Source organism: Salvelinus fontinalis, chromosome 39 (assembly GCF_029448725.1).
Source record: "Salvelinus fontinalis isolate EN_2023a chromosome 39, ASM2944872v1, whole genome shotgun sequence".
In the NCBI taxonomy this organism is placed as follows: Eukaryota; Metazoa; Chordata; class Actinopteri; order Salmoniformes; family Salmonidae; genus Salvelinus; species Salvelinus fontinalis.
Window position 1 is genome coordinate 7144785 of NC_074703.1, and position 27350 is coordinate 7172134.

Genomic DNA, 27350 nt, shown 5'->3' on the forward strand with positions numbered 1-27350 from the left:
CTGAGTGGGACAGGACACTAACAGGGCCTTCTGCTGAGTGGGACAGGACACTAACAGGGCCTTCTGCTGAGTGGGACAGGACACTAACAGGGCCTTCTGCTGAGTGGGACAGGACACTAACAGGGCTTTCTGCTGAGTGGGACAGGACACTAACGGGGCCTTCTGCTGAGTGGGACAGGACACTAACAGGGCCTTCTGCTGAGTGGGACAGGACACTAACAGGGCCTTCTGCTGAGTGGGACAGGACACTAACAGGGCCTTCTGCTGAGTGGGACAGGACACTGTAACAAGGTTAGCACTAGCACGCGCCTGAAATGGAACAGTGTGTGGATGGTCATAACTATGCATTCAACTATATATGCTAACAGAGGAGAATGTATTATATATCTTTAACTTATATGCATGTATTAATAGGAATATGTGTCTAAGTGAATGACTGACTGTGTGTGTTTCTGTCTGTGTGGCCACTGGCCAGTGTGAGTCACAGCAGGTGAGTGAGTGACCAGGCAGCACCCTCTCTACTCCAGGTGGCAGGGCAGAGAGGACATCAGGGGAGAAACGCTGTCACCACTAGTAACAGGCCCAGAGAGAGAGGGAGAGGAAAAACCCAGAGAGAGCAAGAGAGAGAGCAAGAGAGATTGAGAGGGAGAGAGAGAGAGAGAGGGAGAGAGATTGAGATTGAGAGATCTGACCAGAGATTTAGGGACTGAGAAGAAAAGAGAAGAGAAATATTAGCTGAAAGAGAGAGGATATAAAGAAGATGGGTAAGTACCCCTGAGATAAAGAAAACATTTGCTTTGGCAATGTAAACATATTTTCCCCATTCCAATAAAGCTCCTTGAATTGAATAGAATAAAGAAAACATGAACCATACAAGAGCCAACAGAGAGAGAGAGAGAGAGAGAGAGAGAGAAAGAGAGAGAGGAGAGGAGAGGAGAGAGAGAAAGAGAGAGAGAAAGAGGGAGCTAGATAAAGAAAGGGAAATGGTGAAAGAGACAGATCAAATGAAAGAGCGGTAGAAAGACAAAGGTGGGGAGAGAAAAAGGGGGAGAGCGAGTTAGAGAGGTAGAGAGCTATGTCAGCTGTAGAGAGTGGAGGTGAGGCTGAGGCCTGGGCGGACAGATGGTCCACATCACCCTGCTGCAGCCTCACACTGACTCAGTGGAGGGGGACAGCACACACACCTTGAACCCAGACACACACTCGAAAATAAACAAATATACATATTGGGTAAGGACACACACATTACAAACACACGCATGGACAGACACACACAAACGGATAGACGCACACACACACACACACACACACACACACACACACACACACACACACACACACACACACACACACACACACACACACACACACACACACACACACACACACACACACACACACACACACACACACACGAACAGAACCACAAAAATAGACATCCTAGGCTAGGACAGACTAAGCTTAGACAGATGTAAAAACATACACTTTCAGTTCAGACAAACCATGTGTTTTGATCTTAGCTATGTGGTCCCCACTCAGACAAACCATGTGTTTTGATCTTAGCTATGTGATCCCCACTCAGACAAACCATGTGTTTTGATCTTAGCTATGTGATACCCACTCAGACAAACCATGTGTTTTGATCTTAGCTATGTGATCCCCACTCAGACAAACCATGTGTTTTGATCTTAGCTATGTGATCCCCACTCAGACAAACCATGTGTTTTGATCTTAGCTATGTGGTCCCCACTCAGACAAACCATGTGTTTTGATCTTAGCTATGTGATACCCACTCAGACAAACCATGTGTTTTGATCTTAGCTATGTGATCCCCACTCAGACAAACCATGTGTTTTGATCTTAGCTATGTGATCCCCACTCAGACAAACCATGTGTTTTGATCTATATATATATATATATATATATATATATATATACACACACACACTACCATACCCCGTTCATTCATGTATGTATGTATGTATGTATGTATGTATGTATGTATGTATGTATGTATGTATGTATGTGTGTGTGTGTGTATGTACAGTGCCTTGCAAAAGTATTCACCCCCCTTGGCATTTTTCCTTTTATGTTGCATTACAACCTGTAATTTAAATAGATTTTTATTTGGATTTCATGTAAGGGACATAGTCCAAATTGGTGAAGTGAAATGAAAAAAATTACTTGTTTCAAAACATTACAACTGAAAAGTGGTGCGTTCATATGTTTTCACCACTTTGCTATGAAGTGTCACGACTTCCGCCGAAGTTGGTCCCTCTCCTTGTTCGGGCGGCGTTCGGTGTTCGACGTCACCGGTCTTCTAGCCATCGCCAATCCACCTTTAATTTTCCATTTGTTTTGTCTTGTCTTCCCACACACCTGGTTTGAATTCCATCATTACGTGTTGTGTATTTAACCCTCTGTTCCCCCCCATGTCCTTGTCTGGAATTGTTTATTGTAGTGCTTGTGCACGTTATGCTGGTGTGTACCGCGTTTTGTTACTAATTGATGTATTGTTCTGTTTACGGTGGTTTTGTTTACTAAGCTGCGCGGTTGTAAATCAGTTTTTGCTCTCCTGCGCCTGACTTCTCTGCCGCCAGTACGCACCCCCTACATGAAGCCCCTAAATAAGATCTGGTGCAACCAATTACCTCCAGAAGTCACATAATTAGTTAAATAAAGTCCACCTGTTTGCAATCTAAGAGTCACATTATCTGTCACATCATCTCAGTATATATACACATGTTCTGAAAGGCCCCAGAGTCTGCAACACCAGTAAGCATGGGGCACCACCAAGCAAGCGGCACCATGAAGACCAAGGAGCTCTCCAAACAGGCCAGGGACAAAGTTGTGGAGAAGTACAGATCAGGGTTGGGTTATAAAAAATATCAGAAACTTTGAACATCCCACGGAGCACCATTAAATCCATTATTAAAAAATAGAAAGAATATTGCACCACAACAAACCTGCCAAGAGAGGGCCGCCCACCAAAACTCATGGACCAGGCAAGGAGGGCATTAATCAGAGGCAACAAAGAGACCAAAGATAACCCTGAAGGAACTGCAACGCTCCACAGTAGAGATTGGAGTATCTGTCCATAGGACCACTTTAAGCCATGCACTCCACAGAGCTGGGCTTTACAGAAGAGTGGCCAGAAAAAAAACTGTGCTTAACTTCTTGAGAGCAGGGGGCATCATTTTCACTTTCGTAAAAATAGCATGCCAAAATTCAACTGCTTGCTACTCATCCCCAGAATATAAGATATGCATACTATTATAGTAGATTTGGATAGAAAAAACTCTGAAGTTTCTAAAACTGTTTGAATCATGTCTGTGAGAATAACAGAACGTATGTAGCAGGCAAAACCCTGAGGACAAACCATTCAGAATTTGTATTTTTCTGATGTCACTGTCTTTCAATGAGTTTTCTTAAAACACCAGATTTCTAATGGACTTGCTTGCAGTTCCTACCGCTTCAACTGGATGTCACCAGTCCTTGGAAATCGGTTGAGGTTATTCCTTTGTGTAGTGAAGAAGTAGGACTATCATAAATCAGGGTCACATGAAGTACATTTTTTGAGAGAGTCACGTTACGAAAAGTTGCGTCAGTTTGTTTTCTTTTTGTATTGAACACAGATCATCCCGTCTTCAAATTGATCGATTATTAACGTTTAAAAATAGCTAACGTTGTATTACAAAAGTAGTTTGAAATGTTTTGGTAAAGTTTACATGTAACTTTTGATATATTTTGTAGTGACTTGGCGAAAGTTGGAAGCTGTGTTTTTCTGGATGAAACGGTCCAAATAAATTGACATTTTGGATTTATATCGATGGAATTAATCGAACAAAAGGACCATTTATGATGTTTATGGGACATATTGGAGTGCCAACAAAAGAATTTTGTCAAAGGTAAGGCATGATTTATATTTTATTTCTGCGTTTTGTGTCGTGCTTGCACTGTTGAATTATGCTACTCTCTTTGTTTACTGTTGTGCTATCATCAGATAATAGCATCTTATGCTTTCGCCGAAAAGCCTTTTTGAAATCTGACATGTTGGCTGGATTCACAACGAGTGTAGCTTTAATTTGGTATCTTACATGTGTGATTTAATGAAAGTTTGATTTTTATATCATGTTATTTGAATATGGCGTGCTGTATTTTCCCTGGCCGGTGGGAAAATACCATCCCCACAGTGGTGTTAGCATCCTACTGTGGGGATGTTTTTCATCGGCAGGGACTGGGAAACTGGTCAGAACTGAAGGATTGATGGATGGCGCTAAATACAGGGAAATTCTTGAGGGAAACCTGTTTCAGTCTTCCAGAGATTTGAGACGGAGGTTCACCTTCCAGCAGGACAATGACCCTAAGCATAGTGCTAAAGCAACACTCGAGTGGTTTCATGGGAAACATTTCAATGTCTTTGAATGGCATAGTCCAAGCCCAGACCTCAATCCAATTGAGAATCTGTGGTATGACTTAAAGATTGCTGTACACCAGCAGAACCCATCCAACTTGAAGGAGCTGGAGCAGTTTTGCCTTGAAGAATGGCCAAAATCCCAGTGGCTAGATGTGCCAAGCTTATAGACACATAAGAGACTTACATCTATAATTTCTGCAAAAGGTGGCTCTACAAAGTATTGCCTTTGGGGGGGTGAATAGTTATGCACGCTCAAGTTTTCATTTTTTGGGGGGGTCTTATTTCTTGTTTGTTTCATAATACAAAATATTTTGCATCTTCAAGTGGTAGGCATGTTGTGTAAATCAAATGATACAAACCTCCCCCAAAAAATCTATTTTAATTCCAGGTTGTAAGGCAACAAAATAGGAAAAATGCCAAGGGGGGTGAATACTTTCGCAAGCCACTGTATGTATGTGTCTCTGTGTACAAAACTTACGTCTTGTGGGACCTGGATGTAGGCGAAGGTGTACTCAGTGGCTTGTGCAGCCAGGGTCCGAGTGCTGAAGGCCGGGGGAATGACAGCCAGGCGCGTGGACGGTACTATCTCTCTCTGTGGAGGTAGAGAGAAGTAGAGAGAGAGCGGTAGAGAGAGAGAGAGGTAGAGTGAGAGAGAGGTAGAGAGAGAGAGAGGTAGAGAGAGAGAGAGGTAGAGAGAGAGATAGAGGTAGAGAGAGAGAGGTAGAGGTAGAGAGAGAGGTAGAGGTAGAGAGAGAGGTAGAGGTAGAGAGAGAGGTAGAGGTAGAGAGAGAGGTAGAGGTAGAGAGAGAGGTAGAGGTAGAGAGAGAGGTAGAGGTAGAGAAAGGTGGAGAGAGAGAGAGGTAGAGAGAGAGAGGTAGAGAGAGGTAGAGAGAGAGAGAGAGAGAGAGAGAGAGAGAGAGAGAGAGAGAGGTGGAGAGAGTAGGGGAGAGAGGTAGAGAGAGAGAGGTAGAGAGATAGAGAGAGAGAGAGGTAGAGAGATAGAGAGAGAGAGAGGTAGAGAGAGAGAGGTAGAGAGAGAGAGGTAGAGAGAGAGACATGTTTTAACAGGCCTTTATTGCACCATGCAGAGCTTGGATGTGATGCGTCCTCAACAGAATCAAAGAGCGCAACACAGAAACACTGTTTCACCTCAATTAGAGCTTCTTTCATCCACAAAACAAAGACCTCCCTTAACTACTACATTGACCACTGCTGTAAGCCCAAATATTAAAAGACTGGGTCTGAAAGAGGAGAGATATGGAGGGATATCAACAAAGAGAGAGAAAGAGATGTAGAGAGAGAGATATCACTAAAGAGAGAGATATGGAGGGATATCAACAAAGAGAGAGAAAGAGAGAGATATCAATAAAGAGAGAGATATGGAGGGATATCAACAAAGAGAGAGACAGAGAGATATGGAGGGTTATTGAGAAAGAGAGAGAGAGAGATATGGAGGGATATCAACAAAGAGAGAGACAGAGAGAGATATCAATAAAGAGAGAGAGATATGGAGGGATATCAACAAAGAGAGAGACAGAGAGAGATATCAATAAAGAGAGAGAGATATGGAGGGATATCAACAAAGAGAGAGACAGAGAGATATGGAGGGTTATTGAGAAAGAGAGACAGAGAGAGATATGGAGGGATATCAACAAAGAGAGAGAGACAGAGAGATATGGAGGGTTATCAACAAAGAGAGAGAGACAGAGAGATATGGAGGGTTATTGAGAAAGAGAGACAGAGAGAGATATGGAGGGATATCAACAAAGAGAGAGACAGAGAGAGATATGGAGGGATATCAACAAAGAGAGAGAAAGAGAGAGATATCAATAAAGAGAGAGAGATATGGAGGGATATCAACAAAGAGAGAGAAAGAGATGTAGAGAGAGAGATATCACTAAAGAGAGAGATATGGAGGGATATCAACAAAGAGAGAGAAAGAGATGTAGAGAGAGAGATATGGAGGGATATCAACAAAGAGAGAGAAAGAGAGATATCAATAAAGAGAGAGAGATAGGGAGGGATATCAACAAAGAGAGATACAGAGAGATATGGAGGGTTATTGAGAAAGAGAGACAGAGAGAGATATGGAGGGATATCAACAAAGAGAGAGACAGAGAGAGATATGGAGGGATATCAACAAAGAGAGAGACAGAGAGAGATATGGAGGGTTATCAACAAAGAGAGAGACAGAGAGAGATATGGAGGGTTATCAACAAAGAGAGAGACAGAGAGAGATATGGAGGGATATCAACAAAGAGAGAGACAGAGAGAGAGATATGGAGGGATATCAACAAAGAGAGAGACAGAGAGAGATGGAGGGATATCAACAAAGAGAGAGACAGAGAGAGATATGGAGGGATATCAACAAAGAGAGAGACAGAGAGAGATATGGAGGGATATCAACAAAGAGAGAGACAGAGAGATATGGAGGGTTATTGAGAAAGAGAGAGACAGAGAGAGATATGGAGGGATATCAACAAAGAGAGAGACAGAGAGAGATATGGAGGGATATCAACAAAGAGAGAGACAGAGAGAGATATGGAGGGATATCAACAAAGAGAGAGACAGAGAGAGATATGGAGGGATATCAACAAAGAGAGAGACAGAGAGAGATATGGAGGGTTATTGAGAAAGAGAGAGACAGAGAGAGATATGGAGGGATATCAACAAAGAGAGAGACAGAGAGAGATATGGAGGGTTATCAACAAAGAGAGAGACAGAGAGAGAGATATGGAGGGTTATCAACAAAGAGAGAGACAGAGAGAGAGAGATATGGAGGGTTATCAACAAAGAGAGAGACAGAGAGAGAGATATGGAGGGTTATTGAGAAAGAGAGACAGAGAGATACGAAGGGATATCAACAAAGAGAGAGATATGGAGGGTTATTGAGAAAGAGAGAGCCAGTTTAACTGAAGTCTTAGACCAGGGGTTCTCAAACTGGGTCCTGGGGCCCCCCCTGGGAGCATGTTGTGCTTTTTGCCCTAGCACTACACAGCTGTTTCAAATGATCCCAGCATGATGATACGAAGGTTATCTGAATCAGCTGTGTAGTGTTGGGCAGAAAACTAAATGTGCACCGACTTAAAGGGCTAACTCACGATCCTCTCTCTGCTCAGCAGAGCCCTGATATAATAGCTAGAGATAACCAGTCGCTTCCACAAACTTCCTATCTAACGACAACAACAGCAGTGTCAAGACAAACTTCCACAAGCCTCCTATCTGATAACAGCAGTGTCAAGACAAACTTCCACAAGCCTCCTATCTGATAACAGCAGTGTCAAGACAAACTTCCACAAGCCTCCTATCTGATAACAGCAGTGTCAAGACAAACTTCCACAAGCCTCCTATCTGATAACAGCAGTGTCAAGACAAACTTCCACAAACCTCCTATCTGATAACAGCAGTGTCAAGACAAACTTCCACAAGCCTCCTATCTGATAACAGCAGTGTCAAGACAAACTTCCACAAGCCTCCTATCTGATAACAGCAGTGTCAAGACAAACTTCCACAAACCTCCTATCTGATAACAGCAGTGTCAAGACAAACTTCCCCAAACCTCCTATCTGATAACAGCAGTGTCAAGACAAACTTCCCCAAACCTCCTATCTGATAACAGCAGTGTCAAGACAAACTTCCACAAGCCTCCTATCTGATAACAGCAGTGTCAAGACAAACTTCCACAAGCCTCCTATCTGATAACAGCAGTGTCAAGACAAACTTCCACAAGCCTCCTATCTGATAACACCAGTGTCAAGACAAACTTCCACAAGCCTCCTATCTGACAACAGCAGTGTCAAGACACTCAGGCAAGCAGTCTACTTTTGTCATTTTGCTCCAAAAACCAAGATGACACAGCCAAAAAAAATTATAGACCAAAAGATTGAAGAACCCCACCTCAATCCATTCCTTTTCATTTAGTTTCAATTGGAATTTTTTTTAAAAGGTGCATGTTCCAGGCACAGAGGGACACAGAGTACCATGGGAAACTCAGAGGAGGGCTGGGACAGAGGGAGAGAGAGGGGAGAGTACAGTAAGAGAGAGGAGAGGGAAGACCTTGAGGGAATGACCTCTCCCTATTTCTGTTTCTCTTTCTCTCCACACACACACACACACACACACACACACACACACACACACACACACACACACACACACACACACACACACACACACACACACACACACACACACACACACACACACACACACACACAGAATGAGTGGGTAGTAGAAACGTGAGTTTGGAGTAAGGTAGGTGGACGTGAGGCACCTTGAGACAGACGCACGCTACACACACACAAACAGACACACACAGACAGACACACAAACAGACACGCACAGACAGACACACACTGGGCCCGTGGAATTAATATGGGACACCATTGGAGAGTAGAGGACATGTATAAGTCTTAATGACCCATGGTTTAACAGGTGAATGTTTGGACTGCCCACACAAAGACATAATATTAATGACAGGAAAAATGGGAGATTTATTTAAGCCATATAGTTTGATAGCACAGTAAATGTGGAAATTAAGATCAAATACGATGTGTTGTATGGTTATATGCAAATGACCGGGCAGTAATTTAGGCCGGACAATTTGATTAGGATGGAAAGACACGTTGAAGATCTGCAGTGTGATATTTTAATAGAATATTATTGATGTAAAACGATAGATGAGAATAATAACTGAGTGAGATGGAAAGAGAGAGAAAGAGATGGAGACAACATTAAAATGGGAGAACGAGAAAGAGAAATAAGGACTTATATAAAAGGAGATTGAGCAAAATGAGAGACAGACAAGCGAGAGGAAAGAAATGGAGGTAGAGAACGTGATAGAGAGAGTTAGAGAAAGCGATAGAGAGGCTAGAGGGACAGACAAGAGAGAAGAAAGAAATGGAGGTAGAGAACGTGATAGAGAGAGTTAGAGAAAGCGATAGGGAGGCTAGAGGGACAGACAAGAGAGAGGAAAGAAATGGAGGTAGAGAACGCGATAGAGAGAGGTAGAGAAAGCGATAGAGAGGCTAGAGGGACAGACAAGAGAGAGGAAAGAAATGAATGTAGAGAACGCGATAGAGAGAGATAGAGAAAGCGATAGAGAGGCTAGAGGGACAGACAAGAGAGAGGAGAGCCAGAGAGATTAAAACATAGATGAAGAGAGATATAGAAAGAAAGAGAGGGAGAAAGGGAGAGAGAGAAAGCCCTCCATAGTAGCAGCTTCCCAGTTGTTGTGGGAGCTCCCAGTCAGCTCAGAGAGAGAATCACACTTCCAGCAACATGCCAGGACGCATCGCGTCTGCCATACTCAGCCCTGGGCGCCCGCTATGAGGTCACCGGCCTGACGCACACAAAAGCACCGCACTGCACCATGGGTAATCTCCCATGGGGGGAGGGTCGGCTGGATGGGCCACTTTGTGGCGGTGGTACGACACAGATGTGCAGAGATGCGCACAAACACACACACACAAACACGCGCACACACACACACACACACACGCAGTGCTTTCGTCATCCAGAGAATATAGAAAGAAAGAAAAGGCCTGCAGAGCCATTTCCCAGACTAACAGCTCAGATAGGGATTATATTACTGGGAATATGGAGCTCTGAAGACAGAAACAACAAAGCCTCAACTACATAGGACATGATTGATGCCCTGCTTGATGGCGCTGTACGGCTAAAGTTATTTTGATTCTGGGAAAGTGATTCAAGTGAATGGCATTCAGCCACAGAGTTGGCCACAGTTGGCCATTAACTAGGCTGGTGCTCGATGCTAACCTGATAGAGCATCATCTGAGCCAGAGGAGAGATAGGACCATCCTTCAAAAGACAACTGATAGTTCTTTAATGATGGCTACTTACCACTACACTTGTCGTTGTCGAACTGAAGTCAGCTCCAAATGCATGTGGACCCACACACACATGGACGGGAACACACACACATCAACGAACACACACACATGGACGGGAACACACACACATGGACGGGAACACACACACATGAACGGACACACACACACATGGACGGGAACACACACACATGGACGGGAACACACACACATGAACGGACACACACACACATGAACGGACACACACACACACACACACATGAACGGACACACACACACACACATGAACGGACACACACACACACACATGAACGGACACACACACACATGAACGGACACACACACACACATGAACGGACACACACACAACCACGAACGGGGACACACAACCACGAACGGACACACACAACCACGAACGGACACACACAACCACGAACGGACACACACAACCACGAACGGACACACACAACCACGAACGGACACACACAACCACGAACGGACACACACAACCACGAACGGACACACACAACCACGAACGGGGACACACAACCACGAAGGGGGACACACAACCATGAAGGGGGACACACACATGAACGGGGACACACACATGAACGGGGACACACACATGAACGGGGACACACACATGAACGGGGACACACATGAACGGGGACACACATGAACGGGGACACACATGAACGGGGACACACATGAACGGGGACACACATGAACGGGGACACACACACACACATGAACGGACACACACACACACACACATGAACGGGGACACACATGAACGGGGACACACATGAACGGGGACACACACACACACATGAACGGGGACACACACACACACATGAACGGACACACACACACACATGAACGGGGACACACACACACATGAACGGGGACACACACACACACATGAACGGGGACACACACACACACATGAACGGGGACACACACACACACATGAACGGGGACACACACACACACACACACACACACATGAACGGACACACACACACACACACATGAACGGGGACACACACGCATGAACAGGGACACACACACATGAACACACACACATGAACAGGGACACACACACATGAACAGGGACACACACGGTCACACACACATAGACACACACGGTCACACACACATAGACACACACGGTCACACACACATAGACACACACGGTCACACACACATGGACACAAACACACAGGCAGGCACACACGTAGAGAGGGATGGAGCTATAAAGGTACTCACGTTGCCATAGTCGATGTAGAACACATGGACCTTTGCTGGCGATTGAACTTTCTCTACCCGGGCTCTGTACCTTTAGAGAGGTAAGTGAAGGAACAGATGGAGGGGAAGATGAGAGAGAGAAAGAAAGGTGAAAATTGAAAGAAAGAAGAGAGATGGAGATGGAGAGAGAGAGAGAAGATGAGAGAAGAGAGAGAGAGAAGATGAGTGAGAGAAAGAAGAGAGAAGATGAGAGAGAAAGAAAGGAGAGAAGATGAGAGAGAAAGAAAGGAGAGAGAGAGAAGATGAGAGAGAAAGAAAGGAGAGAGAGAAAGGGGAGAGAGAGAATATGAGAGTGAGAGAGAAGATGAGAGAGAGAGAAGATGAGAGAGTTAGAGAAGATGAGAGAAAGGAGAGAGAGAGAGAGATGAGTAAATCATTCCATTCTTATTTCCCAGCAGAGCTGGTGTGATGGTGGATATGTCTGTATTGATAAGGTCTTTGAGGAGAGAGATCCTATGGGATTTGAAATGTTTCATTTCAGACAGGCCACTGTATAGAAACAGAGGGAATTATATTGGCCTGTATGACTTGTTCATTTCAAGGTGTGTGAGAAATCTTACGTCTACAATCTAAGCCTATAGTACCAGAAAAGCACAGAGATAATCAAAAATAAAAGGTATTGAAGCCAATTGGTGAAGTGCATTGTGGGATATCTCAGTGGGAGGGAGAGGCGAGTCAAAGAGCCTGTCAATCACTGTGTGGCCCACATCACCCGCATTAACCCGAGGAGGAGAGGAGACACAGGATGGACAGAAGGAGAAAACAAACGCTACTAACAATTAGGCAACGGTGGAGTGGACACAACAGGGGAGAGAGAGACAGACATGTAGAGAGAATGATGAGAGAAGAGAGACAGAAAGAGAAACAGTCAGGGAGAAAGTGATGAAAGAGAGCCCGACAAACAGTGACAGACACACACAGAGAGACAGAGAGAGAGAGAGAGAGACAGAGAGAGAGAGAGAGAGAGAGAGAGAGAGAGAGAGAGAGAGAGAGAGACAGAGAGAGAGAGAGAAAAGAGAGAGGAGAGAGAGGAGAGGAGAGAGAGAGAGAGAGAGAGAAAAGAGAGAGGAGAGAGAGAAGAGAGAGGAGAGAGAGAAAGAGAGAGAAAGAGAGAGGAGAGAGAGAAAGAGAGAGAAAGAGAGAGAAAGAGAGAGAAGAGGAGAAAGGAGAGAGGAGAGAGAGAAAGAATGACAGACTCCTCAGTGGCTGCATTCAACAGGAACCCAACCCTAATTAGTCTTTAATAAAACCAGAAAACCTACCGCCCTCCCTCCCTCTCAGAATAAAGAAGTACAACACTCACTATGGTTGGCAATTACCTCAATGAATAACAGAATAACAGAACAGAACAGAATAACAGAACAGAACAGAACAACAGAAAACCAGAACAGAACAGAACAGAATAAAAGAACAACAGAACAGAACAACAGAACAGAATAACAGAACAGAATAACAGAACAACAGAACAGAACAACAGAACAGAACAGAACAGAACAGAACAACAGAACAGAACAACAGAACAGAACAGCAGAATAACAGAACAACAGAACAGAACAACAGAACAGAATAACAGAACAACAGAACAGAACAACAGAACAATAGAACAGAACAACAGAACAACAGAATAACAGAACAACAGAACAGAATAACAGAACAACAGAACAACAGAACAGAATAACAGAACAACAGAACAGAATAACAGAACAACAGAACAGAATAACAGAACAACAGAACAGAACAACAGAATAACAGAACAACAGAACAGAATAACAGAACAACAGAACAGCAGAACAGCAGAACAGAACAACAGGTCCCGGAAGAAACACTAAAACAAAAAACGTACAAAACAGGAGTAACAATAGACTGGTGCTCTCCATACAAAACAGGAGTAACAATAGACTGGTGCTCTCCATACAAAACAGGAGTAACACTAGACTGGTGCTCTCCATACAAAACAGGAGTAACAATAGACTGGTGATCTCCATACAAAACAGGAGTAACAATAGACTGGTGTTCTCCATACAAAACAGGAGTAACAATAGACTGGTGCTCTCCATACAAAACAAGAGTAACAATAGACTGGTGCTCTCCATACAAAACAGAGTAACAATAGACTGGTGCTCTCCATACAAAACAGGAGTGACTGGTGCTCTCCATACAAAACAGGAGTGACTGGTGCGCTCCATACAAAACAGGAGTGACTGGTGCTCTCCATACAAAACAGGAGTGACTGGTGCTCTCCATACAAAACAGGAGTGACTGGTGCTCTCCATACAAAACAGGAGTGACTGGTGCTCTCCATACAAAACAGGAGTGACTGGTGCTCTCCATACAAAACAGGAGTAACACTAGACTGGTGCTCTCCATACCAAACAAGAGTAACACTAGACAGGTGCTCTCCATACAAAACAGGAGTAACAATAACTGGTGCTCTCCATACAAAACAGGAGTAACAATCGACTGGTGCTCTCCATACAAAACAGGAGTAACAATCGACTGGTGCTCTCCATACAAAACAGGAGTAACAATCGACTGGTGCTCTCCATACAAAACAGGAGTAACAATAGACTGGTGCTCTCCATACAAAACAGGAGTAACAATAGACTGGTGCTCTCCATACAAAACAGGAGTAACAATAGACTGGTGCTCTCCATACAAAACAGGAGTAACAATAGACTGGTGCTCTCCATACAAAACAGAGAGAAACAATAGACTGGTGCTCTCCATACAAAACAGGAGTAACATATACTGGTGCTCTCCATACAAAACAGAGTACAATAGACTGGTGCTCTCCATACAAAACAGGAGTAACAATAGACTGGTGCTCTCCATACAAAACAGGAGTAACAATAGACTGGTGCTCTCCATAGAAACAGGAGTAACAATAGACTGGTGCTCTCCATACAAAACAGGAGTAACAATAGACTGGTGCTCTCCATACAAAACAGAAGTAACAATAGACTGGTGATCTCCATACAAAACAGGAGTAACAATAGACTGGTGCTCCCCATACAAAACAGGAGTAACAATAGACTGGTGCTCTCCATACTCAAACAGGAGTAACAATAGACTGGTGCTCCCCATACCAAACAGGAGTAACAATAGACTGGTGCTCCCCATACAAAACAGGAGTAACAATAGACTGGTGCTCCCCATACAAAACAGGAGTAACAATAGACTGGTGCTCTCCATACAAAACAGGAGTAACACTAGACTGGTGCTCTCCATACAAAACAGGAGTAACACTAGACTGGTGCTCTCCATACAAAACAGGAGTAACACTAGACTGGTGCTCTCCATACAAAACAGGAGTAACAATAGACTGGTGCTCTCCATACAAAACAGGAGTAACACTAGACTGGTGCTCTCCATACAAAACAGGAGTAACAATAAACTGGTGCTCTCCATACAAAACAGGAGTAACACTAGACTGGTGCTCTCCATACAAAACAGGAGTAACAATAGACTGGTGCTCTCCATACAAAACAGGAGTAACACTAGACTGGTGCTCTCCATACAAAACAGGAGTGACTGGTGCTCTCCATACAAAACAGGAGTAACAATAGACTGGTGCTCTCCACACAAAACAGGAGTACAATAGACTGGTGCTCTCCATACAAAACAGGAGTAACAATAGACTGGTGCTCTCCATACAAAACAGGAGTAACAATAGACTGGTGCTCTCCATACAAAACAGGAGTAAACAATAGACTGGTGCTCTCCACACAAAACAGGAGTAACAATAGACTGGTGATCTCCATACAAAACAGGAGTAACAATAGACTGGTGCTCTCCATACAAAACAGGAGTAACAATAGACTGGTGCTCTCCATACAAAACAGGAGTAACAATCGACTGGTGCTCTCCATACAAAACAGGAGTAACAATAGACTGGTGCTCTCCATACAAAACAGGAGTAACAATAGACTGGTGCTCTCCATACAAAACAGGAGTAACAATAGACTGGTGCTCTCCACACAAAACAGGAGTAACACTAGACTGGTGCTCTCCATACAAAACAGGAGTAACAATAGACTGGTGCTCTCCATACAAAACAGGAGTAACAATCGACTGGTGCTCTCCATACAAAACAGGAGTAACAATAGACTGGTGCTCTCCATACAAAACAGGAGTAACAATAGACTGGTGCTCTCCATACAAAACAGGAGTAACAATAGACTGGTGCTCTCCATACAAAACAGGAGTAACAATGGACTGGTGCTCTCCATACAAAACAGGAGTAACAATAAACTGGTGCTCTCCATACAAAACAGGAGTAACACTAGACTGGTGCTCTCCATACAAAACAGGAGTAACACTAGACTGGTGCTCTCCATACAAAACAGGAGTAACAATCGACTGGTGCTCTCCACACAAAACAGCCACAGGGAGATTAGGAAGTACGAGTGAACAAGAAGATTAAAAACATTCCAGCCACTGCATCTCACAGATGGCTCTTGAAAACTCTCCTCAAGTATCGCTGGCGGATGCGAAAACGTAAAAGTTTTTGTTCCCAGAAGTTGAGTGAGGGGAGAGGGGGAGGGAGATGATGAGCTGTCCACCTGGCTAGGGAGGGGTGAGTCTCTATTTTTAATATCAGTTTGGCATTTCCCTTCTCTCCCCCTCCTTCCCACCGTCTCTCTCTCAGTCACCTCCTTGACGGGGCCCAAAGTCATAGCAGACACCCGGTGGAGCCCACCCGACGCACTTCGCCTCCGTGACTACCATCTGTCCCCGCCACCATCTGTAAACTTCACCGGCAACATCCGGTGTACCGGCTGGGTTGACGAGGGCTCAACACCTCTACAAAGCTCTGTTCTAAAAGGGGCCCTCTTAAAAACCAGGGCCGTTCAGGAGCCATGACTTTGTGATGTCCCTTTTATCGCTGGGCAGATTTAAAATCAGAAACAGAATAAACAAAGGGTAGATAAATAGGTAGGACGCCTGTATTTTGGAGAGTTGATACCTGGCCTTTACAAACAAAGGTCTCTATAAGAACAGGCCCAGACAAAAAGCCAATTAGAGAGGGTGTGGGTGACTCACATCCAGGTTAAGGGCGGAGCTTATCAGTTGCTCTAATACGATCCTCTAATGTACATTTTGGCTGAACCCAAACGCCAACTATTAGCCCCGACTTGGGCACTAGCCATAAGGAAAGGGGATTGATTGGGCGCTAGTCATAAGGAAAGGGGATTGATTGGGCACTAGCCATAAGGAAAGGGGATTGATTGGGCACTAGCCATAAGGAAAGGGGATTGATTGGGCACTAGCCATAAGGAAAGGGGATTGATTGGGCGCTAGTCATAAGGAAAGGGGATTGATTGGGCACTAGCCATAAGGAAAGGGGATTGATTGGGCGCTAGTCATAAGGAAAGGGGATTGATTGGGCACTAGCCATAAGGAAAGGGGATTGATTGGGCACTAGTCATAAGGAAAGGGGATTGATTGGGCACTAGTCATAAGGAAAGGGGATTGATTGGGCACTAGTCATAAGGAAAGGGGATTGATTGGGCACTAGTCATAAGGAAAGGGGATTGATTGGGCACTAGTCATAAGGAAAGGGGATTGATTGGGCACTAGCCATAAGGAAAGGGGATTGATTGGGCACTAGCCATAAGGAAAGGGGATTGATTGGGCACTAGCCATAAGGAAAGGGGATTGATTGGGCACTAGTCATAAGGAAAGGGGATTGATTGGGCGCTAGTCATAAGGAAAGGGGTTTGATTGGGCACTAGTCTTAAGGAAAGGGGATTGATTGGGCACTAGCCATAAGGAAAGGGGATTGATTGGGCACTAGCCATAAGGAAAGGGGATTGATTGGGCGCTAGTCATAAGGAAAGGGGATTGATTGGGCGCTAGTCATAAGGAAAGGGGATTGATTGGGCGCTAGTCATAAGGAAAGGGGATTGATTGGGCACTAGCCATAAGGAAAGGGGATTGATTGGGCACTAGTCATAAGGAAAGGGGATTGATTGGGCGCTAGTCATAAGGAAAGGGGTTTGATTGGGCACTAGTCTTAAGGAAAGGGGATTGATTGGGCACTAGTCATAAGGAAAGGGGATTGATTGGGCACTAGCCATAAGGAAAGGGGATTGATTGGGCACTAGCCATAAGGAAAGGGGATTGATTGGGCACTAGCCATAAGGAAAGGGGATTGATTGGGCACTAGCCATAAGGAAAGGGGATTGATTGTAGGACCAATAGCCATAAGAAAAGAGGATTGATTGTAGGACCAATAGCCATAAGGAAAGGGGATTGATTGTAGGACCAAAAGCTCTCTCTTTAACAGAAAGATCAGTTCCAGGACCTCAACAAAGGGTCAGGTATTTTACTACACATTAAAAGGGAGACATTGCAGCACCATGTGACAGAAAGACAAAACACGTACCACTCTCCGTCGGCGGAGAAATTGGCGATGCAGTAGTCCCCTCGGCGGGCGGCGTACGAGCCCTCCACTGGGGGCTGGGCGGCGATCTCTGCCCTCATGGTCTCCATCAGGTTCTCCAGCTGGGTGCCTGAGGGGGCGGGGAGAGAGAGGGAAGAGGAGGAGCATGGACTGCTTCACTTCTGGTCTCTGTTTGAATACATTGAGTCCATTCCTGTTAGTATAGAGCCTGGTTGGAATACTGTGAAAATAAATGTATGTAAAGTACTTGGAACGCGCATCTCTTCCTTGATTGGATAGGTGAAAGTGATAGTTCCACTACAATGCTTTGACTAGTAACATCACATTAAATCAGTGATTTGTCCAAGGACAAGCGATAGGTGACCGGGAGACATTATCAATTTCTACAAACATGCCCTTTGACTAGATGCCAACGGCGTTAGTATTTGGCTCATATCCCATGTAGCAGTGTTGAGCCATACAGCGCTCTGCCCAAAGTGGACGCCCGACCGCAGTAACCACCACGGGGAAATTGGTCATCTCCGTTTCCTGTAGTAATTTCCACTGCATTAGCACCATGTCACAAATGCTAAATAATCCTATTTCTACCAGCATTACCATCAGTGGAGACAGTCATAACCAAAACAGCGTGAGTAAAAAGATTGCGCTCTGTGACATGTGTTTACCAGTCATCAACCCATTATCGTGTATGGGAGAACTATTAGGTGGAGATTCTAGAAAATGTGGCGGTGGATAATGTCCACGTTTTGAAGAGGATGATAAGAGCGTCAGGCTGTGTGGATTCAGACTGCAATCACTAGTCGAGTGATTTGCGCTCAGCAGTAACAAATGGCTAGCTGTCAGGGCTGATGGCTCGGAGTGTGTGTGAAGAAGTATGGGATGTGTGTGCGTGAGAGAGAGTGTGAAGAGAGTCCAGATCGCTTACTCCAGCTAGTTTAGCAAAGTGCCCGATGTTGAAATTACATGGTGATTTGTTGACATCCTATTCCCATTGATTTCCCCTTGGGCCTAGGGCAATGTAACAACCAGGGCTATACACTGACTCAATAAAAAATAATGCCCCTTCGTCTGCACAGCAAGTGTGTGTGTGTGGAGGGGGGCTGGACATGGAAACATTCTCAACGATTGATGAAAAAAAGTAATTATTTCAAAGATGGCAGAAAAAAGCAACACTAAAAGCAAGCAGTCAATGCTATACTTGCTAGTAATGAACATGCTACTCCACCCGTAACACACAGAGGACTTGTGGTCGTTTCCCTTTGATGTGAGCCAGGTTGATAGAGGTGATGTTTCAGCATGTGCCCCGGGGGGAGGGGGGACGATGGTGTCCGCCACACACACGCAGACGTCCACACACGCAGACGTTCACGCAGACGTTCACACACATTGGCACCGCATACATGACAAACACCAATCAGTGCAATCAGTGTAATCTGCGTAATCAGTGTAATCTGCGTAATCTGTGTAATCGGTGTAATCTGCATAATCTGTGTAATCAGTGTAATCTGTGGCCCATGAGCTTGAAGCGTTACGGAAATGTGACATGGAGGAGCTCCTCCACTGCATTACCAACGTTACTGAACGGGGGAGGTGTGTGTGTATTGGAGGGAGGGGTGTGTTGGAGGGAGGTGTGTGTGTATTGGAGGGGGGTGTGTGTATTGGAGGGAGGTGTGTGTGTTGGAGGGAGGTGTGTGTGTATTGGAGGGAGGTGTGTGTGTATTGGAGGGAGGTGTGTGTTTTGGAGGGAGTTGTGTGTGTGTGTTTTGGAGGGAGGTGTGTGTGTGTGTATTGGAGGGAGGTGTGTGTGTGTGTGTATTGGAGGGAGGTGTGTGTGTGTGTGTGTGTGTTTTGGAGGGAGGTGTGTGTGTGTATTGGAGGGAGGTGTGTGTGTGTATTGGAGGGAGGTGTGTGTGTGTATTGGAGGGAGGTGTGTGTGTGTATTGGAGGGAGGTGTGTGTGTGTGTTTTGGAGGGAGGTGTGTGTGTGTGTATTGGAGGGAGATGTGTGTGTGTATTGGAGAGAGGTGTGTGTGTGTATTGGAGGGAGATGTGTGTGTGTATTGGAGGGAGGTGTGTGTGTTTATTGGAGGGAGGTCGGAGTGTGTATTGGAGGGAGGGAGAAGTGCGTGTGTGTGTTTGACGGAGGTGTGTGTGTGTGTGTGTGGGGGGGGGGGGGGGCAGCTTAATGTGTGTTGTGATCAAACAAACACCTCAAAGGCAAAGCCACATTAAATGAACGAACAAGCCACATCTCACACACACACACCACTGCTCCCCTCCCTCCCTCCCTCCCACACTCCCTCCCTCCCTCCCACACTCCCTCCCTCCCTCAGCTCAGAGCTGTTATTGTGATGTTATTCCAGGCTGCATCAGAGCATTTGTTTAAAAAAAACGAGGGAATATTAAAGGTTAAAAAGAGAGTGAGCAGCCAGCTAGCGCTTAGCCAGCTACCTTAACATGATGTGATGTACGCTAAACAGGAGAGTGAAAACAGGAGGCTTCTGGAGGGGGGTTAGGGGAGGTAAGGTAAGAGGGGGAGGAGGGGGTGTGTGTGAGAGGGGGTGGGTGTGTTTGTTGTGGGGTTTGGGGAGAGGAATGTGGCGTTCACACTCCTCACTGCCCAACCACTGGCACCCTGATGGCTAATGACTGCTGTTTGAGGGGAGCGAGGAGGGAGCTCCCCTCAAACACACACACACACACACGCTTGAGGCATCCTCAGTGTTTTGTAGAAGCAGCAGATTTAAGGAAACACGTCAGATAAACAACCCTACCCCCCAAACCTCCCATCTATCCCAGAGGTACAGCTTAGATCAACAACCCTACCCCCCCAACCCTCCCATCTATCTATCCCAGAGGTACAGCTCAGATCAACAACCCTACCCCCCCAACCCTCCCATCTATTCTAGAGGTACAGCTCAGATCAACAACCCTACCCCCCTCAACCCTCCCATCTATCTATCCCAGACGTACAGCTCAGATAAACAACCCTACCCCCCCAACCCTCCCATCTATCCTAGAGGTACAGCTCAGATCAACAACCCTACCTCCCCAACCCTCCCATCTATCCCAGAGGTACAGATCAGATAAACAACCCTACCTCCCCAACCCTCCCATCTATCCCAGAGGTACAGATCAGATAAACAACCCTACCTCCCCAACCCTCCCATCTATCCTAGAGGTACAGCTCAGATCAACAACCCTACCTCCCCAACCCTCCCATCTATCCCAGAGGAACAGATCAGATAAACAACCCCACCCCTCCAACCCTCCCATCTATCCCAGAGGTACAGCTCAGATCAACAACGCTACTCCCCCCAACCCTCCCATCTATCTATCCCAGAGGTACAGCTCAGATCAACAACCCTACCCCCCCAACCCTCCCATCTATCCTAGAGGTACAGCTCAGATCAACAACCCTACCCCCCAAACCCTCCCATCTATCCTAGAGGTACAGCTCAGATCAACAACCCTACCCCTCCAACCCTCCCATCTATCCCAGAGGAACAGATCAGATAAACAACCCCACCCCTCCAACCCTCCCATCTATCCCAGAGGTACAGCTCGTGACGGCCGTGTTACCGTAGTAGCACACCACGTCAGTTGCCGTAGTTGCGGCTGTGCAGCACTGTGGCCTGCCTGTCAGCGCTCCGGCCGCCGGCGGAAGATTTATTCATCTAATTAAAAAGTTTGAGAGAGAGCGACTTCCTCCTTCCCCAGCCAGGAGTGGTAGTGGTAATGGTGTGTGTGTGTGTGTGTGTCTGTGTGTGTGTGTCTTTGCCTGGGTCGCGCGGCGTGCTCCACTTTGGGCCCGGAGAGATTTGATTAAATAATAAATAAGCTAAGAGGGAGTCCTCTCCAATCGCTATATAAAGCTTTAATGGAAACACTTCATTTAACCTAATTAATACCAGTGGCCTGGCATTACTGTGGAGGGGAAGGTACAGGAAGGAGGTAGGGTACAGAACACATGATGTAGCAGAGGACTGGCATTACTGTGGAGGGGAAGGTACAGGAAGGAGGTAGGGTACAGAACACATGATGTAGCAGAGGACTGGCATTACTGTGGAGGGGAAGGTACAGGAAGGAGGTAGGGTACAGAACACATGATGTAGCAGAGGACTTGCATTACTGTGGAGGGGAAGGTACAGGAAGGAGGTAGGGTACAGAACACATGATGTAGCAGAGGACTGGCATTACTGTGGAGGGGAAGGTACAGGAAGGAGGTAGGTTACAGAACACCTGATGTAGCGGAGGACTGGCATTACTGTGGAGGGGAAGGTACAGGAAGGAGGTAGGGTACAGAACACCTGATGAGATCGCTGTATGTACTCTATGCCATAAGAATTAAGGCCTGAAATACTGTGATGATAACCCACTTTGTACCGTTCAAGAACCACAATGTACACACAGCCAAAACACACAATGAGACAGTACACACTCGTAGACTAACACACAAAAAACATGTTGGAGAGCACATGCGTGCACACACCCCAAATGTGGCAACTCCAGACAGAGCTGTGATCTCTGTAGTACGCATCAATAAACATCATTTACACATACAGTGCCTTCCAAAAGCATCCAGACCTCGACTTTTTCCACATTTTGTTACGTTACAGACTTATTCTAAAATGGATTAAATAGTTTTTTCCCTCATCAACAATACAGCATAATGACAAAGCAAAAACAGGTTTACAGACATTTTTGTAAATGTATGCAATAAAAATAGCTGAAATATGATATTTACATAAGTATTCAGATCCTTTACTCAGGACTTTGTTGAAGCACTTTTGGAAGAGATTACAGCATAGAGTCTTATTGGGTATGATGTTACAAGCTTGGCACAGCTGTACTTGGGGAGTTTCTCCAATTTTTCTCTGCAGATCCTCTCAAGCTCTGTCAGGTTGGATGGGGAGCAGGCAGCACAGCTATTTTCAGGTCTCTACAGAGATGTTCGATTGGGTTCAAATCCAGGCTCCGGCTGGGCCACTCAAGGACATTCAGAGACATGTCCCAAAGCCACTCCTGCATCGTCTTGACTGCGTGCTTATGGTCGTTGTCCTGTTGGAAGGTGAACGTTCGCCCCAGTCTGAGGTCCTGAGCACTCTGGAGCAGGTTTTCATCAAGGATCTCTCTGTACTTTGCTTCGTTCATCTTTCCCAGCTGGCCGCCTGGACAGAGTCTTGGAGGTTCCAAACTTATTCCATTTAATAACAATGGAGTCTACTGTATTCTTGGTGACCTTGTACATTGCAGACTTTTGTTGTTACCCTTCCCCAGATCTGTGCCTCAACACAATCCTGTCTCGGATCGCTATGGACAATCCATTCCACGTCATGGCTTGGTTTTTGCTCTGACATGCACTGTCAACTGTGGGACCTTATATAGACAGGTGTGTGCCTTTCCAAATCATGTTCAATCAATAGAGTTTACCACAGGTGGACTCCAATCAAGTTGTAGAAACATCTAAAGGATGATCAATGGAAACACAATGCACCGGAGCTCAATTTCAAGTCTCACAGCAAAGGGTCTGAATACTTATGTAAATAAGGTACAGTTGAAGTCAGAAGTTTACTTACACTTAGGTTGGAGTGAAAAACTCGTTTTTAAACCACTCCACAAATGTCTTGTTAACAAACTATAGTTTTGGCAAGTCGGTTAGGACATCTACTTTGTGCATGACAAGTAATTTTTCCAACAATTGTTTACAGAGATTATTTCACTTATAATTCACTGTATCACAATTCCAGTAGGTCATAAGTTTACATACACTAAGTTGACTGTGCCTTTAAACAGATTGGAATATTCCAGAAAATTATGTCATGACTTTAGAAGCTTCTGAAGTCATCATTTTGTAATTGACATCATTTTGTCAATTGGAGGTGTACCTGTGGATGTATTTCAAGGCCTACCTTCAAACTCAGTGCCTCTTTGCTTGACATCATAGGAAAATCAAAAGAAATCAGCCAAGACCTCAGAAAAAAAGACCAGGTTCATCCTTGGGAGAAATTCCCAAACGCCTGAAGGTACCACGTTCATCTGTACAAACAATAGTACGCAAGTATAAACACCATGGGACCACGCAGCCGTCATACCGCTCAGGAAGGAGACGCGTTCTGTCTCCTAAAGTTGAACGTACTTTGGTGCGAAAAGGGCAAATCAATCCCAGAACAACAGAAAAGGACCTTGTGAAGATGCTGTAGGAAACAGGTACAAAAGTATCTATATCCACAGTAAAACGAGTCCTATATCGACACACCCTGAAAGGCCACTCAGCAAGGAAGAAGCCACTGCTACAAAACTGCCATAAAAAAGCCAGACTACGGTTTGCAACTGCACATGGGGACAAAGATTGTTCTGTTTGGAGAAATGTCCTCCGGTCTGATGAAACAAAAATAGAACTGTTTGGCCATAATGACCATCGTTATGTTTGGGGACGCTTGCAAGCCGAAGAACACCATCCCAACCGTGAAGCACGGGGATGGCAGCATCATGTTGTGGGGGTGATTTGCTGCAGGAGGGACTGGTGCACTTCACAAAATAGATGGCATCACCAGGAAGGAAAATTATGCGGATATATTGAAGCAACATCTCAAGACATCAGTCAGGAAGTTAAAGCTTGGTCGCAAATGGGTCTTCCAAATGGACAATGACCCCAAGCATACTTCCAAAGTTGTGGCAAAATGGCTTAAAGACAACAAAGTCAAGGTATTGGAGTGGCCATCACAAAGCCCTGACCTCAATACCATAGAAAATTTGTGGGCAGAACTGAAAAATCGTGTGCGTGCAAGGAGGCCTACAAACCTGACTCAGTTACACCAGCTCTGTCAGGAGGAATGGGCCAAAATTCACCCAACTTATTGTGGGAAGGTTGTGGAAGGCTACCCGAAGCATTTGAACCAAGTTAAACAATTTAAAGGCAATGCCACCAAATACTAATTGAGTGTATGTAAACTTCTGACCCACTGGGAATGTGATGAAATAAATAAAAGTTGAAATAAATCATTCTCGCGACAATTTTTCTGACATTTCACATTTTTAAAATAAAGTGGTGATCCTAACTGACCTAAAACAGGAATTTTTAATAGGATTAAATGTCAGAAATTGTGAAAAACTGAGTTTAAATGTATTTGGCTAAGGTGTATGTAAACTTCCGACTTCAACTGTATGTTTTTTTTATTTAACACATTTGCAAAAATGTATAAAAACCTGTTTTCGCTTGGTCACTATGGGGTATTATGTGTAGATTGATGAGGAAACAGACGAATTCAATCCATTTTAGAATAAGGCTGTAACGTAACGTGGAAAAGGGAAGGGGTCTGAATACTTTCCGAAGGCACTGTAGGCTATGCTACATCCTATCCTATGAAAATCAGGGCAAGCACACATCAAGCACACAACCCCAAGAGTGGTCATGAAACACCAATGTTAACCCTACCTTCCATGTTCTCCTATGAGATCCATCCTCCGGGCCAGTGTTCTCATAATACCAGTGGGGTTTAGAGCCATCCATTAGGACATATGGCTGAGGTTACATGAGGAACAGTAGATCAGTACACGGCCGACAGCGTCCCAAATGGCACCATATTCCCTATGTAGTGCCCTGTGGGCCCTGGTTAAAAGTAGTGCACTATGTAGGGAATAGGGTAACATTCGGGAAGCAGTCATCTCTATGGATCACTGATTTCCCAGTGCAGTTTCATTACTTGGTAGAAGCCTTAGATTCCCTCTAATTACAGTCGTGTCAGATTGAGTCAGACACCGTACATCTAATGTCTCTCCCTCTGAAGGTGGAGGATTAGACGTTGGGAGAAGGAACAGGGACTGGGTCTGTTACAGTGAACATGCAGTCATGTTGATATTGACCAATGAGATGGTTACGTTTCTTGGTGGTGGTTGTAGGCTGCTCACAGAGAGGACTTAGTGCACACATAGTATAGTAAACACCCCCCCCACACACTTCAATCCTTCTTCATTTCAAGTGCCATCCTGATTTAGTGGTGAACTTAAGCCTCTTAACTACTACATATTTCTCCGTGGGTTTGCTATCCATTATATAACACACACACACCACAGGGCCAGGTGAGAGAACGATGACACTTGGTATTAGATTCAGCATGCAGTGCAGGGGTTCTGCAGCATGAGAATCTCCCCACCTACTGCCAGTCACTTTATGGCTGGTCATTTGCTGTGCAGGCATCTTGGCCCAGGGTGACCTGTACTGGAGGGCACTGATTTATTACACACACCTATGCATGCAGATTCCCTTCCAGGTGCAGGCTTGGACGATAATGCACACACAAGGGAATGGAGAAGCACACACACGAGTGAGAGAGGAACGAAGACAAATACACTAGCATTCTCTAGCAAGCATAGACACAGAGACAGAGACAGAGACAGAGACAGAGACAGAGACAGAGACAGAGACAGAGACAGAGACAGAGACAGAGAGAGAGAGAGAGAGAGAGAGAGAGAGAGAGAGGAATGAAGACACATACATTAGCACTCTGGCAAGCATAGATGCACCCACACACACACAGGTAAACACACAGGCAAAGTTTTTTCAGCTTGAAAGAACATCATTCCAGCCCAACCGATGTGTAAAAAACATAAAACAGCCTACATCTCCCTCTGTCTGTTTGCATACACTGCTGCGAAATCTAAAGATAAACCCTGTGAGTGTCCAGTGAACCGACGCCTACGGTTGGTTTCCTGCCTTCAGCAACCCAGAGAGATCTGCATCTCTGGCAAAGCCAAATCAGGCTAGGAAAAATACCAGGAGATGTATGTAGTAAGGAGAGTCCCAGGTCCCAGTTCCACGTTGCTTTGAAGAAAAGAAAGACAAATCTATGTATTTGTAGTCTCGGTGGAAGAGGCTAATGGGTCTCCAGTGTGACAGGCCTCGCTTTGTGTATTTGCTAGTGAGCAAAAGCACTGATCCACATAAAATGAAGACAGTTCCAGATCTCTTTTCTCCTCCTCTCTTTTCTCTCACTCTGTTCTGTAATTTGTTTATGCGCCATTATGGCTGCAGCTGTTGGTAAATCATATGTAATTACATTGTAAATGCCCCGCGCGGAACGGAGAAAGCGATTAGGCTTTAGAGAAGAGAAAATGATTTTAGTTGGGGTTGATTAAAATGGCATTTGGCTGTGGTGTGGCGAATGAGGCGTACTCGCAGAAAGAAAACAAAAAGCTATGAAAACACTGGATCATGTTGTCCTCCGCACTCGACCGAAGGCCACGCGGAATCCTAGTTGACCAAATCATTACCATGAACAACGGAAATCATCCCATCCAGAATGAAACAGAAGACCAGAGAACAGATTAGAGAATCACTGCTAAATGGTTACTAAAAAGCTAGGATCATT

The 27350-nt window shown here is 45.1% G+C and overlaps 1 protein-coding gene across 1 annotated transcript in view; it reads right to left on the bottom strand.

The window, feature by feature from the left end:
* Nucleotides 1-27350, bottom strand: part of LOC129838354 (staphylococcal nuclease domain-containing protein 1-like) — a gene marked incomplete at its 5' end in the record, with an annotated part of 123196 nt that overhangs the window by 41156 nt on the left and 54690 nt on the right. The window contains 3 exons of the mRNA XM_055905293.1: nt 4896-5009; nt 11536-11605; nt 17963-18089. Coding sequence (XP_055761268.1) covers nt 4896-5009; nt 11536-11605; nt 17963-18089 — 311 coding nt within the window. The remainder of the gene's footprint in view (nt 1-4895; nt 5010-11535; nt 11606-17962; nt 18090-27350) is intronic.